Here is a 14,372-nt window from a genome sequence, read left to right as displayed (position 1 = left end):
TTTTTTTTTTTTTTACTGAAAGAGCGATAATTCTTTCTTATTTTTGAGCATAAAAAGAAAAAAAAAAAGTTGGTAAATAACTTTTCATAACTTTTGAAATAACTTCTATATTTGATGTATGAAATTAATTGAATTTCAGCCCGCATTAATGTGTTTTCACAGCAAGATCAATTCCTTGATTATAATGATTCAAGGAACTAGTTATGATTCAAGGATATATTAAGATCAATTCTTTGATTCATGTTTATGTGATGCCTTCTGTTCATCTAAAACAAATGTCTCAAGTGACCATTGACCACCTGCAGGTGTGCGATCTCTCAAAATTCCTGATTTTTTACGATGATGCTCTAGCTATTCAAGCAGCCGCGAGGCATGTGCTAAAGAACATTCCCGAAACCGAGTTTTAAAAAATCAATGGATATTTGGTTGACCGTTCAAAACGTCGTATTGAGATAAATCGATCCTATTTTGTATGAATATGAGCTTTAAAACATATTAACATGCTAATTTTATTTTATCAGTAAATAGTTCAGTTATTTTTAGATCGCACTGTATGTGCTGTTGACTGAAGAATAAAGTGCAATTTTGAAAAAAAAAAATTATAATTTGAGCAGTATATAAAAAAGTTTACTGAATAACATTGCGCAATGCTGTGTACATTTTTGTTTGCACAATTTTTTGGATTTAGATTGTTGTTTTTACGAGTTTCGAAAACTCATATCGACATTATAAGTAAACTCGGTGTGTTTACTTAATAAGTAGTAAAAGCATTCAATGACCTTCATGCATATAATTAAAAGCATAATGTATTGAAGTAACAACAGTTAATATACTTAATGTATACATTCAGTTCGCATTTTTTTGCTATTAAATCACTCTTAAACTGAAATAAACAATGAATGAAGTAAAATATAATACCTGCTCTCCGTTTTTAATGCGCTGTGAAAATATGCCATATTCATATCGCATTCCATATCCATATGCGGCCAGGCCCAAAGTTGCCATCGAATCCAAGAAACAAGCCGCCAATCTACCAAGACCTCCATTTCCTAATCCAGCATCTTCTTCCATGTCTTCTAGATCTTCAATATCTAAGCCAAGCTAAGATAAAATAATAGAAATAAAATGCAGACAAATTCGGAGGGAGAAGTAATGTTTAAATTCTTAATATACAAATTATACACTTTTTTTTAATTCATCATACAGACTAACACACACACACAGAAAGGAAAAACGAAAAAAACATGCAAATAAATACTTTAAAACATATGTAATAATAAATATTTACATAGAGACTTATTAACAAATTCTATTTACTAAAATTAAGTTATTCGTCAGTTCAAATCTTGCTCTTATTCATGCAGCTGCAAAACTACACTCTGACACAGACTAGAACGCACATGGGATACAACATACTTCCGCTTGTAATCTTCTCAAAGAATTACTCTAGAATAAATATTATCTCAGCAAAAAAAAAACCCTGTTGTAAAAATTTCCCCGCCAAGAAAACCTTCAACTCTTCCCCACAAAAAAGGAAAGCCTTCATCCTAAACCAAAAAACCCTCAGCCTTAAAAAGTCATGATATCAAGTTTACCCGCTAAATATCTGCCAAACTATCATCCCTCCTCTTCCATCACACCTACTTCCGATAGAACCTCCTCCCACCTTCAACTCCTCAGAAATATGGATAGATCCTTCAAATTGGTTATCTTGTTTGGCGGGAAGCTTTTCTAATTGAGGTGATTGCTTGGTGAGTAAAAAGCTTCCCGCCAAACAAGATAACCAATTTAAAGGATCTATCCATATTTCTGAGGAGTTGAAGGTGGGAGGAGGTTCTATCGGAAGTAGGTATGATGAAAGAAGAGAAGAGGGTGGATGATAGTTTGGCAGATATTTGGCGGGCAAACTAGATATCATGACTTTTTAAGGCTGATGGTTTTTTGGTTTAGGATGAAGGCTTTCTTTTTTGTGGGGAAGAGTTGAAGGTTTTCTTGGCGGGGAAACTTTTACAACAGGGTTGTTTTTGCTGAAATATCACATCTTTTTACACTGATATTATTACTTTGTCTGTATTCTTAGAATTGAGAATTTCAAGTCATAAATATTCAATTGAAACAACGTTGTTTTGTGTTTTTAAGGAACAATAATGGCAAGCTTAATTTTACGTCATGTTATTTTCTGACCAGTAAGATTGTATGTTCGTTTGGTGAGAATTGGGCTGTTTAAATTTTATTGCAATTCTTGTAACCTCTCTGTTGCAAAGAAAACTGCTTGGATAATAAAATACAATATTTTGAATCAAATGTTTTCAAGTATTTTACAACTTCGCAATAAATACTATTACAGCTTCTTTATTTGACGGATTATTCAACATTTTCATGAAGTTATTTTTTCAATGTTTTACAACTTGGGGGCCATTCATTAAATACGTAAGGGTCCCGAGAGGGAGGGGGGTTGGAAAAATCTTTACATACCCTTACTTTTTTGGGGGGGAGGAGGGGTCAACCATATTCTTACGTAATATTTTCCAAGTCGATATTTTACATTAGAAATCGTGCGGTCTAGTGATTTCGCAGAGACCATATTTCATTTGCGTCTGAAAGGTAAAAAACGTATTAAGATGAGCTGATTTTTCTTTGTTTTACAAAGAATGATTAGTGTAAAATATAATAAAAGAATCGCGCTGGCATGTTTTATTTTTAATTAGTATCGCATCATAAACAAAAAATGTCGAAAAAACATTCAGTCTAGATTCCCACGTCTTAGTAAATATTTCTTTACACGAAAAGGTTTAATCTAAAATATAGTGAATTTAATAAAGATTCCAGTGATGTAAGATTCGATCTTTTATTATTTTGAAAATCGAAATGGAATCTTACGTAAGAATGGGGGGGGGGGGAGTGAAAAATCTTACGTACCCCTTACATGAGGGGAGGGGGTTAAAAATGGCCAAAATCATCCTTACGTAATTAATGAATGGCCCCTTGCACACACGCCTACACACACACACACACACGCCTACATACACACGCACACACAAAGACACACACGTCTACATACACACACACGCTCGTGATTGCCGAAAATATAACTTGAATTTAGAATGACACTTTTTTTTTTGTGATGAAAATTTTCTAGTTGCATAGGTACTCAATTATTGTTCATTTGAATTTGTACTAGAAACAAAGAACGTTTTAAAATTTTTATGAGAAAAATGGAATTTTGTCTATTACTCATCCTGTCTGTCACTCATCCTTTTTAGCCTGTCTGTTACTGGGTATCATCAGATTTTTCGGTGTCTGTTACTGGGGTTCGGAGCTTTCTTCGAAATTTAGCAAATAAAAATAGAATTGATTAATTCAGAGGATCCAAAAGCAACCAAATGTTAGATGAGATGTAGTTGCATAGGAGAAAAATAGTTTTAAAAATCTAATTACATTTAAAGGGTCAGAAAATTGAGTTAACCTGAGAGCGATGTCTTAAGCATGTCTGTTACTGGTGCCGTTACTCTAAATTTGAATGTGTCAGCAGATGTATGCAACTGTACTCTACGTCAAATCGCGGATATCTCAAATTTGCCATAGCAACTGCGCATGAGCGTGGACTTAGCTCATTTCAAAAGTCTTGCTTAAATTGCAAAAATTTTGTTTGTAACCAAATCACTGCAAAATACGGATATCCACACACATATTTCATATATTTCAATTCATACTGTGTTATTTTTGTGAAAAATGCATTGATTTTGAAAATAAGCAAATCAATAAATAAGTGCTATTTTTCGCTTTCAATTATAAAGTTAGATGTATCATATTCATATGCGTACAGTTTACATATAGTTTCGCCGACATTTAGAATTTCTTCCCCCTTATATATATCAAAACTGAAAAACAGGAAGGAAAGAAAATTCTTATCGGTAAAACTGGGGGGTGGACTGTATTCTAATCTCATTCATTAATGTTTCTCTGCTTAAATATAAACAAACATAGAATCTTAAAACAGAAAGCCCAATGAGCTAAGTCCGCGCACATGCGCAGTGCTGTGCCAAATTTGTAATATCCGCGATTTAAAGTTTAGTTACAACTGTTGGATCTGTTTTATTAGTCTTGATTGAATTTCATTTCCAAAGGCAACTTTTGAACAATTGTTAGATCTTAGATCTGTTCTAGCATTGCAATTGCAGTCAGAGATTAACAAACCCTATAAGCTGAGAGTAAATACACGTGAATTTAGGGGAAATTAGTGATTTTCAAACTTTAATTACTCCGGCCCATGATGTACCTGGGATTTAAATTTTTGTATATGTCGTCAATGGCCCCCCAAGAGTATGTATGCAAAAAATCATTACCATAGCCCCCCGGGGAGCTGCTGCAGAACCCCGGGAAGGTACGATTTGGGGAGTAAAAACAAGGGGCAGGGGGGTCAAATGGCAAAAAAGGCACATCAGTAGGGCACAAGGAATGTGTGTGCGAAATTTCAGCTAGATTCGTCTTTTCGTCTGGGCTGTAGCGCTGTCAAAGAAAGCGAAAACTTTTTTGAACAGCGATTTTATAACTTAAATTCCTCCTCCCCCTGATGGTCCAGGGGATTGGATTTTGGTTTACGTCGTCAGGGGCCACTAGAGATTGAGCATACTAAAAATAAACACCGGAGCACTTCATGGGGCTGAGATACAGAGGGGTGAAAAACCCAGAAAACCCCAACTTGTTCTGTCGTGTAAACTGTTCTTGATCGCTTTTATTTTCTTTCGTCTGACTTGGCTGTGGATTTGCTTTTGCTGGTTGCTGACGTTTGGTTCTCTTGGCGACGAGACGCTCCTGCGTCCCGTGATATGAGATGGTGTTAAAAAAAAAAAAAAAAAATAAGAAAATGAAAAAATATAAAATAAAACAATTTTTTAAATCAAAATAATCGTTTTGTTTAAATACAAAAAAAAACTATGATCAAAAGAACAATCCTGAAGGCCTAGATGTTTTCGTGATAGGTAAGCCTTCAATGTATATAATGTGGTAGTAAAAAAATTGCATACCCACGCCGCAAAAGAGAGGAAAATCATCCCGACTGCATTCAACACACAGTCAAGCATCTCATATCCCAGATGATTTGGGGATGTATTTCTGATCAAGGAGTTGGTGGGCATCACTTTGTGCAAGGAACAGTAAACGCTCAGGTGTATATTGGCATTTTGGGGGAAAAATTGCTTCCTACTATTCGGGATCACTTTACTTCAGTTCCAAACGTCATTTTCCAGAATGATTCTGCTCCGTGCCATGGGGCGAAACTGGCAAGTAACAATTTAAAAACCTTTATCCTGCCATTAGACTTAAATTGACATGGGGTTAAGTAATTTTTTTTCTCTAAACTCACACGCAGGTTCAGAAATGGAAAAATGAGCATGGGGTCAGCAGTTTATCTTGGCCCGGAAACAGCCATGATCTACGTAAACAATTATCGGATTCCTGCTGTTAAATGTTCCTGCTCTTTCATAAGTTTTGCAGAATTTCACATACATTCATCGTTAATAGGTCGACCAAAACTTCTCACATAATCCCATTCTTGTGAAAATGCGAGGTTGATGCAACTTTTTTTACCAGCACTTTGTATTTTATATTAATTAAACTTCAGTGCTTTCTATCTGTTCAGAAGACACAAAGGGTGGTCGTTTTCAAGATTAATCTTTCGCTTTCGGCCTTGCGTCCATTTGATGATACCATTGAGGGATTCCTGTAGAACCTTTTCTGAATTATAGATATCTTCATCTCTGTGCCAAATCGCAATATCATCAGGGTAAAAGTCTACTTTGGCACTACTTTCAAGGATAGGGTGAATGTCGTTTACGTAAAGTAGAAAGGGTAGGGGATTTAAAACGGAACCTTGCGGAACAACAGAAAAGAGATTTGTACAGCTGGACAAACGGCCATTGTATCGCACTCTAATTTTTCTCTTTCTCAGAAAGTCATCTATCTAGATCAGAGCTTGCTCTCAAATACCATAGTCATTTATCAGTGTGATGAGTTTCTGAAGCCACACTCTATCAAAGGCAGAAGACATGTCTAAGAAAACAGTAGTATAGTCTTTTCTGGCAATCGTTCTTGAAAGCCATCAAATACATATTGACAGAAGTAAAATAATTGATCCGCGGTTGAATGTATTTTCTGTAAAAAAAGCTGTTTGGTAAAATTTTATTGCCTTTATTTCTATGACAAAATCAATCATTCTATGACGTATAATGCGTTCCATCACTTTGCAAAGAATGCTGGTGAGAGCAATCGGTCTAAACCACGTGGTTGGCTTGTTTGGTTTAAGTATAGGTACTATGATAGTAGTTTTTCACGCTTTTGGCAGTTTTCCAGAACCCCACGATCTTTCAAAGTCACACTCGCTGATTATCTTGACATTGTTGGTAGATGACAATTCGCCGCTTATGATATTTGCAGTGACCGCAACAGACAGATACGAAACAGGTTAAACATTTACTACACAAAGACGATTTCACACAACATTTTAATTTTTAAAGAAGGCTTAAAAATCGTTGCTTAAATTTGCGGCCTGCGGCTACGAGAATATTATTATGAGTCGCAAAAACAATATACACACAGGCCGTAGCAGTGACGAGCCATTTTCACACGCTTTCGTCGATGTGCTGCGTTGTCGTTGTGACACGCGTATTTTAGCTTCGGGCCACAAATTTTAACAACGGCTTTAAACCTCTGTTAAAAACTAAAATGATGTATGAATCGTCTTTGTGTAATAAACCTGTAGCTGTTTCGCATCCGTCAGTTTCTGACTTTGTAGGAAGGTTGCTGTCAGCATTGCGTTTGGGGCCATATGTTCTTACATAATTCTTACTTGTCATCTTATTCCCTACCTCCCCTCAAACTCCGTACACGGCATTTGTGAATTCCCTGTAGTTTTGGATTACGTACAATGACTGTACACATTTACAATTAGTTTTTAAAACTTCAATTTTTTCATTTGATAAATATTTTTCGTACTATTTTTTTCTATCTATTGTAATAATGTATACGTACATGCTTTAAATGTTTAGCAAGATTTGATGGTGGAGCCAATATTAACTTCTATGCGTTTCTTTTTTTTTTTTTTTAATTTCATACAAATATGAAACAATGGCTCCATTTGCAAATACTTTTCTCTACATCCACCTTTTAATGAAATGTTTTAAGAATGACTGAATGTTTCCATTTTAAATAAGTTCTCGATAAAGATAAAATGATTATTAGTAGTATAAATTAGACCCCCCGGCTTTAAAATTTCTACTAACCACTGGCCACATTAAAAATTTGAATTTTCAGATTGAGAACGTCAATATGAGTCTTTGTATACACAAGAATGGCTCAGTGAGTATAAGCCTTAGAGAAAATAATGAAGATTGTACTGCCTAAAAGAAAAAGGCAGAAGCAGTGAAATTTGGAATTCTAAAGAGGATTTCTAGGGTTTAAATTAAAATATATTTTTGAAAAAATTGATTTAAATCAATCAATTAAAATCATTCAGCCTGCCATACAATGTAATGCTTCGCAGTTTGGCTACAACGAACTAAATGAAAATATTAATGTCTTTTAGATTCGAGCAAAAAGTTGATTTCGGAGTACACACTTTTTTGTAGCATGTAAACCGGTAAACTCACTTAGACGTACATTTACGAAACGTTTTCAGTAATTCCTAGACTGTGTTTACTATTCAAAAACTATAGAAAACAGTTTTTAATATTTACTTTAAAAAACAGTGTTCTTTGCAATCAATATAAAAAATTTCTTTCTGTTTTTTCCTTTACAGTCGACTCTCGATAGCTCGAAGCCCTATAACTCGAATATTCCTTTATCTCAAAGTTTTCATTCCCTCTCAAAATAATTTAGTGCTTTCAATACCAAGTTGTCTTTATATCTCGAATGTACTACTTTTAAGTCGAAGTTTTAACGAGCGTTTAGTTTCCATTTTATGCATAAAATTGCAGCCAAAATAATTTTTTTTTATATCCTTTAGCACAGTGCTTTGCCTATCAGCTTGTGAGAGGGGGATAATTTATTTACAATGCACTTCAACGCACAGTGTTGCAGAAATACATGAGAAGTAGCCGACTGAGCACTTTTTCCAGTCGCTGACAACCTAAAATTTTATTGATCGTTTATCTTTGAGAACCTTAAAAATTATTTTGGCAAAAATTAAAAAAAGTAGCGTTTATTTTCTGGATGACTCAAATATTCTGCTTTTAGGACAAAAGGATGTTTGAAAGCAATACGAACTGAAATCGAAAGAAAAGAAACTGGGCTTCAAAATTACAAACTTTGACGTTTTAAGATGCGATAAAAAATGTAAGCAGTGAAAAAAAAACATCCTTTATCGAAGTATCTTAATACAATTTATTCTCTGCAAAAATATTTTACTTAGTACTATTAATTAATTTTATCCTATGTTACTCTATTACGCGAACTTCCTAAAAAAACTATATATATATATATATATATATATATATATATATATATATATATTATTCAGCAGGCTGAGAAAGGAACTTCCGATATCTCGAACTACAGCTTACTCGAATATTTTAACTGGCCCTTGAGACTTCAAGTTAACGAGAGTTGACTGTATTTTATTTTGAGAACTTAAATAAATCTTCTATTTATATTTCTACAAATATTACGGGCATTTCTGTTTATTGACGTTCTGCGCTACATCTTATGAGTAACATTTCTTATGACGTACTTCGGCTAGAACGTACCATCTTTTATTTTTAGGTCCATGGCAATGTGTCGCAATGTTGACTATCATACATGCAATCAGGTCCGTATGAGTTAAAAGACTACCTTAGATTACCTGAAATGCAAACCGAATTAAAAAAAATCTTATTAAGTCTATCGATCAACCAAGTTTGACGCAAAAGGTTGCATTTTAATATATATATATATATATATATATATATATATATATATATATATGTGCGTGTGTGTGGATTGTTGCTATAACCCGTAGAAACATTATCAAATATTCTTTCAGCCCTTAAAATCGAAAATTTTCAAATCTCTGAAAATCTACAGCTTGTTCTCGTTTAACCTGCAAGACATCTATTTTAGTAACTATTGGTCCTAGATGCATACTTCTCATCACAAAAATGATCAAAATAAGGTGCAGAGGTAAGATATTGAAAGTTTGAAGAGAAGTAAATTAGTGAAAAAATACGAAATCTAAAGTTTTATTGGATCTTAGATCCCCTTTCTAATATTTTGGGAAATAATCACCATGGAAAAATTATTTCAACACAAAAAGTTGGACATTAGTACGGCAAATATTGATATGAAACGCAGCGTTTTGTGACTTACACCACTTTAAACTCGCAGTCAGTAACACTTTTTGAGGGAAAATATAGCGGCTAATAAGGGTTTAAAATTATATGTGTGCATAAAGTGTGTTTTTCAAACTGTACGAGCTTTTGTTGTGTGTTTTTACACCTCCTAGCATAACATTCGCATAAATATTTTGCTTTTATATATCGATCACTTGCCATTCTTCTGAAAGGGCGATAAATTCCAATCTCATAATTTTGGTCGCACATGTTTCAAATGTTTTGCGTTGCACTATTTTTCAACGGAGATTTTGTCCCTAAATATAAGTTAAGGGAGGGGACCTAGGGTCCGTATCAAAAGTTAGATATATCGTTTCACTAGTTTTCTTTTTGACTTCAAACTTTTAAAATCATAACTCTACACCTTATTTTAACCATTTTCACAGTTGGAAGTATGCATCTAAGATCAACGGTTGCGAAAATAGGGGCTTTTTTTGCAGGCTAAACGGGGAACCGCAGTATAATTGATTCAACATCAGACAACGAAATTATTTAATTCTTTGACTGGTCCCATAACAAATATTTCAAGGATACGTAAATTAATTATACTTTGCAAAAGGTTTGTAAACAGTTTTCATGTTGAAAACAGCATCTTAACCACCAGTCAAATGCAGTTGTTCTATCTCACCAAGGAGCAAACCACGTCTTGCACTCAACATTTTAAAATTTAACTTTCTGCAAATGCAACTTTTGCGCTCATGAAATGTTGATTTCATCATTATTTGTTTCTAAACTAAGGCAAACTTTTAACTTTTGGAATGCAATGGGTTTACTACCAATGAAAATTTGGATTTTAACAGTCTTACATTATGCAAATTTTCACAAAATAAATAAGACGATTAACTCGCTAAAATGTATTACCTGGTAGAGAGCTTCATCACATGCACTCTGGACGTTGAGATTAATCATGGTGTTTGTAAGAGTCCGTCCCATATAATATTCAAGGGAAAGGTAGTATATTCTCTGAAAAGAAAAAACACATTGTTTGACATCTCGTCATACTAACATGACATTCACAAATAAACTTCAAAAACTTTCAAGATGGTAGGTTTTATTTTCCCACTTTCTTTATAATACAGTTGAACTCGGTTAATACGAAATGTCAAAAATCTACGAATTTGTTCGTATTGACCGCTATTCGTAACAACCGTGAATGAGTGACACTGAAAAAACGAAGAAATGCTTACCTATATTTAAAAAACATCCCTACAATTACACACATTGTAATCAAAATGATGAACAATTTCTAAAAAAAAAAAGTTACAGTAGTAACATTTTAAGTAAAGAGGTCAGAAATTTTTGTTCGTCTTAGCCGAGACTATAAATATAATGTACGTATTATACGTGAAATTTTTAATGTAATTAGGTATCAAACGAAACTTGACGAACAAAATGATCGTTTTAGCCGTGATTTCGTATTAAACGTGATCGTAGTAAGAGAGTTCAACTGTATATGACTTTATGGTAATGAGTCAAAACTTCGCCAAACAATACTTCGCGGCCAAAACTTCGCGTGCTCAAAACTTCCACAAAACTTCGAGCGGACAAAAATTCGCGCATTCAAAGTTTCGTGCGTATAAAACTTTGCACAAACAAAACTTCGCGAGTGTATTACTTTTCGCATCTAAAATAAAACTTCTTAAAATCAAATTATTTTTGTTTTAATGTGAAAAAAATCTTTAAATTACATATACAATCGACGCTCGTTATAACGACCACACATTATAAAGACCATTCTATTATAACGACCAAAGGTAAAAGTCTCAATTTTATCCCTATATAATCTATGTTAATTTGTGCTTGAGGTATAACGACCGTTCTGTATTGCTTAATCCAATATAGCGACCGAGTTCAGCGGAAACTATTTCCGGTATTTTTCCTAGTAGAACATTTTTGCAACCTGAAATGACCAGAAATGATGAAAAATTTTGGATCATTCAATTTCTCGCTCGAATGGAGAGGCGAGCGAATTATGAGTAACACCGCGGAAAGCAAGTTGGGGGGGGGGGGATCGCTTCTGAATTTTACTGACAAATTTTGAAAAAATAGTTTTAAAATAGGATTAGGAATAAATGATGAAAAAAAATTAAAATGAAATACAAAATTTTTAATCATGAAAAATGTTTTCAGTTAGTTAGCTAAAGAACATTAAAATAAATTTATCGTTTTTGGAAAAGTGATCAATTAATCTTAATCTTCAAATTTATATCAATTTATTACTTCATTAACTTGCTATGCTTAAATTCATTTAGGATTTACACAATTAACTTGCAATCAAGTAATTCATTATGAAAAATTAGTTTATGTAGTGTGTGTCCAATGCGTTCCTGGAAATCTTTGAACAATCCGCCCCTCCCCCACCCCCCCCCCGAAAAAAAGATACATTTTTTACTTGTTTGCTAAGTTTATATGATATGTTTATGGAAGTTCATTGTTATATATGAATGCGCGAAGTTCTACCCACGCGCGCGAAGCTCTGTATAGGCGAATTTTTAGACACTCGAAGTAATTGGATTGGCAAAGTTTTGACCACGCGAAGTTTTGACAGCGCAAGTTTTGGCGGCGAAGTTTTGACCCCAAAACCCGACTTTATAATATATCTATTGGGAGATTAATCATGAATATCTCGACTATAACAGTAAAACCAGATATGGCAAATAGAAAGAGGAGTCAATATTTAAAAGGCTGAGTTATTTTGTATCATGACAGTGAATAAATAAAAATCACCCTTTCTTGAAATCCAATACTTTTGGTTTCAAATGACATACAAAAGAGGTAAAATTTGTGTGCCTCATGAGACGGTAACGGTAAAATTTTTCAACACATTATACATAACCATTTTCCTGCTTTCTTTACAATTTACGACTACAACATCTAAAATGACTACAATATGTAATGAAAGATTAAACACGAGTATCCCGACTATAACAGTAAAATCAGAGACGGAAAATAGAAACAGGAGTAAATAGTTAAAAGACAGAGTTATTTTGTATAATGACAGTCGATATATAAAAATCATACTCACTTGAAACCCAATATTCTTGATTTCAAATGGCGTACAAATGAGATAAAATTTGTGTACCTCATGAGACGTAACGGTTAAAATGTTTCAACATTATATGTAGTTCAGGAGACTTAACAGCGCATTAGGAGAGAGTAACGCATTAAAATTGTTAATAAAAATACAAATAGCTTAATAGGAAAAAATTGGCTGTGCAAGAATAATGAGTTGACCATTATGGTACATGTTTCTTAGTTACATCAGATATTAATATTTTTTTTACCAGATACGAAACTCCGAGGCAATTTTCAATATTTCAAATCGAAAACTGAAATTTTAGACTTCAGAATTTTATTGGATATTCTATTTTAGGCGAAAAGCAGCCTTCAAGTTTTTTTTTCTAATTTATATTCATACAAATAATTAAGGAATATTTAACTTTAATAAAAACAAAATTAGTTAGACTGTTAGAAAGAACTTGATAATGCTGTTTTTATTTAATTTATATCATACAAAAAATAAAGAAATATTTAACTTTAATAAAAGCAAAAAGAGGCCAATCTATAAATTGAATTGCGTACTCATTTAAAACTAATATTTTTCATAAGATAAAACCGTAGTTTCAGACTATCTCTAAATTTGAAAAAAAAAAAAAAAAAAGGATAAGTCTGGCACTCAGTAGATGGCAGTTGGCCTTATTTCAAAAACGTTTAATTTTCAAGAATTTTTCGATACACAGAGGAAAATTAAACTCATTGGCGAAAATTAGGTTTGCAATAAAGAACGCAAAGCTTGTCACTTTTACTTTTTTTCTTGCTGCTAATCAATACTTTAATTATAAATAATCACGCAACCAAAATATTTTAGGAGTGCATTTTTTTCTTAAGTCTACCGATCATAAAAATATTAATTGAAAATCATCAAAATTACGTACATTATTCTTCAGAATAATAATAAACATCAACCATCAAACGTTAAATTGAAAATAAAATTATCTCAATCAACACAAAGTAATTTATTACAATTTCAATAGAATATAATGTAATAAAATAAATTCTGCACGGTAGGAAATTAAGCACGGTTCGCTACACTCTCATATTCTCTGACAATAATTTTTTTAACAGAGTGCTACTTTTCTCTGCCATGTTTTATTACTTTAACTGTTTTTTTTCCCCTGTTCAAAAATGATTTAAAATTAAGCAAACGTTATTTCTTTTCAAACTATAACAAATATTGCTTATGATTAATATGACAGAAGTACAGTAGAACTTCTTTTATACGGATCTCTGGTTTACCCGGTAGTTATTACTAGTAGAGTTTAAATATATATATATATATATATATATATATATATATATATATATATATATATATATTATATATATATATATATATATATATATTATATATATATATATATATATATAAATTTTTTTTACTCAAACAATTTTAAATTAGGATTGCAAGAACGAAAATGTACATATCGCCAAATGTTCGGTTTTTGTTTCGATTAACGATATAACTCCTGCAAAGAACGTACAATAAAGTATAATAGGGGAAATGTGTGGGGCACAGTGAAATAGCGGGGCAAAGTGAAATGGTGAAATATTTGCTCTGCTTAGAGAGTCACCTATCTGGTGATATTTTAACTACGTACACCTTACCAACACATGTAGTTTATTCCATTCAAGAATAAGTTAACTCTAAAAATTAAGGAATATGATAATGCAAGCAATTTTCAAAAAGTGATACTCATGTTGTAATACTTTGTTGTAAAATTGATTTTGTTATTATAAAATGATAAAGTTCTTGTATAAACGCTTTAAGTATTTTGACATACTAATATTTCGTGCAGTATTGGTTTATATTATATCAAGCTTGTTTGTATTTTTGAATGCTTTGTACAATTAGTCAAGTGCACGTGGGGCTAATAGAAATAGTTCATTTTGCTTACTTATTAAATTATTTATTAGTTTATAAGCTTATTACTGCAGTATATTTGTAAAAAG

The 14,372-nt window shown here is 32.7% G+C and overlaps 1 protein-coding gene across 1 annotated transcript in view; it reads right to left on the bottom strand.

The window, feature by feature from the left end:
• The window catches only part of LOC129231245 (glycogen phosphorylase-like), a 143,458-nt gene that overhangs the window by 106,272 nt on the left and 22,814 nt on the right, over positions 1–14,372 (bottom strand). Inside the window, 2 exon segments of the mRNA XM_054865523.1 lie at positions 919–1,101; positions 10,224–10,325. Coding sequence (XP_054721498.1) covers positions 919–1,101; positions 10,224–10,325 — 285 coding nt within the window.

Source organism: Uloborus diversus, chromosome 10 (genome assembly GCF_026930045.1).
Source record: "Uloborus diversus isolate 005 chromosome 10, Udiv.v.3.1, whole genome shotgun sequence".
Taxonomy (NCBI): domain Eukaryota; kingdom Metazoa; phylum Arthropoda; class Arachnida; order Araneae; family Uloboridae; genus Uloborus; species Uloborus diversus.
This window is presented reverse-complemented; position numbering and strand designations above follow the sequence as displayed.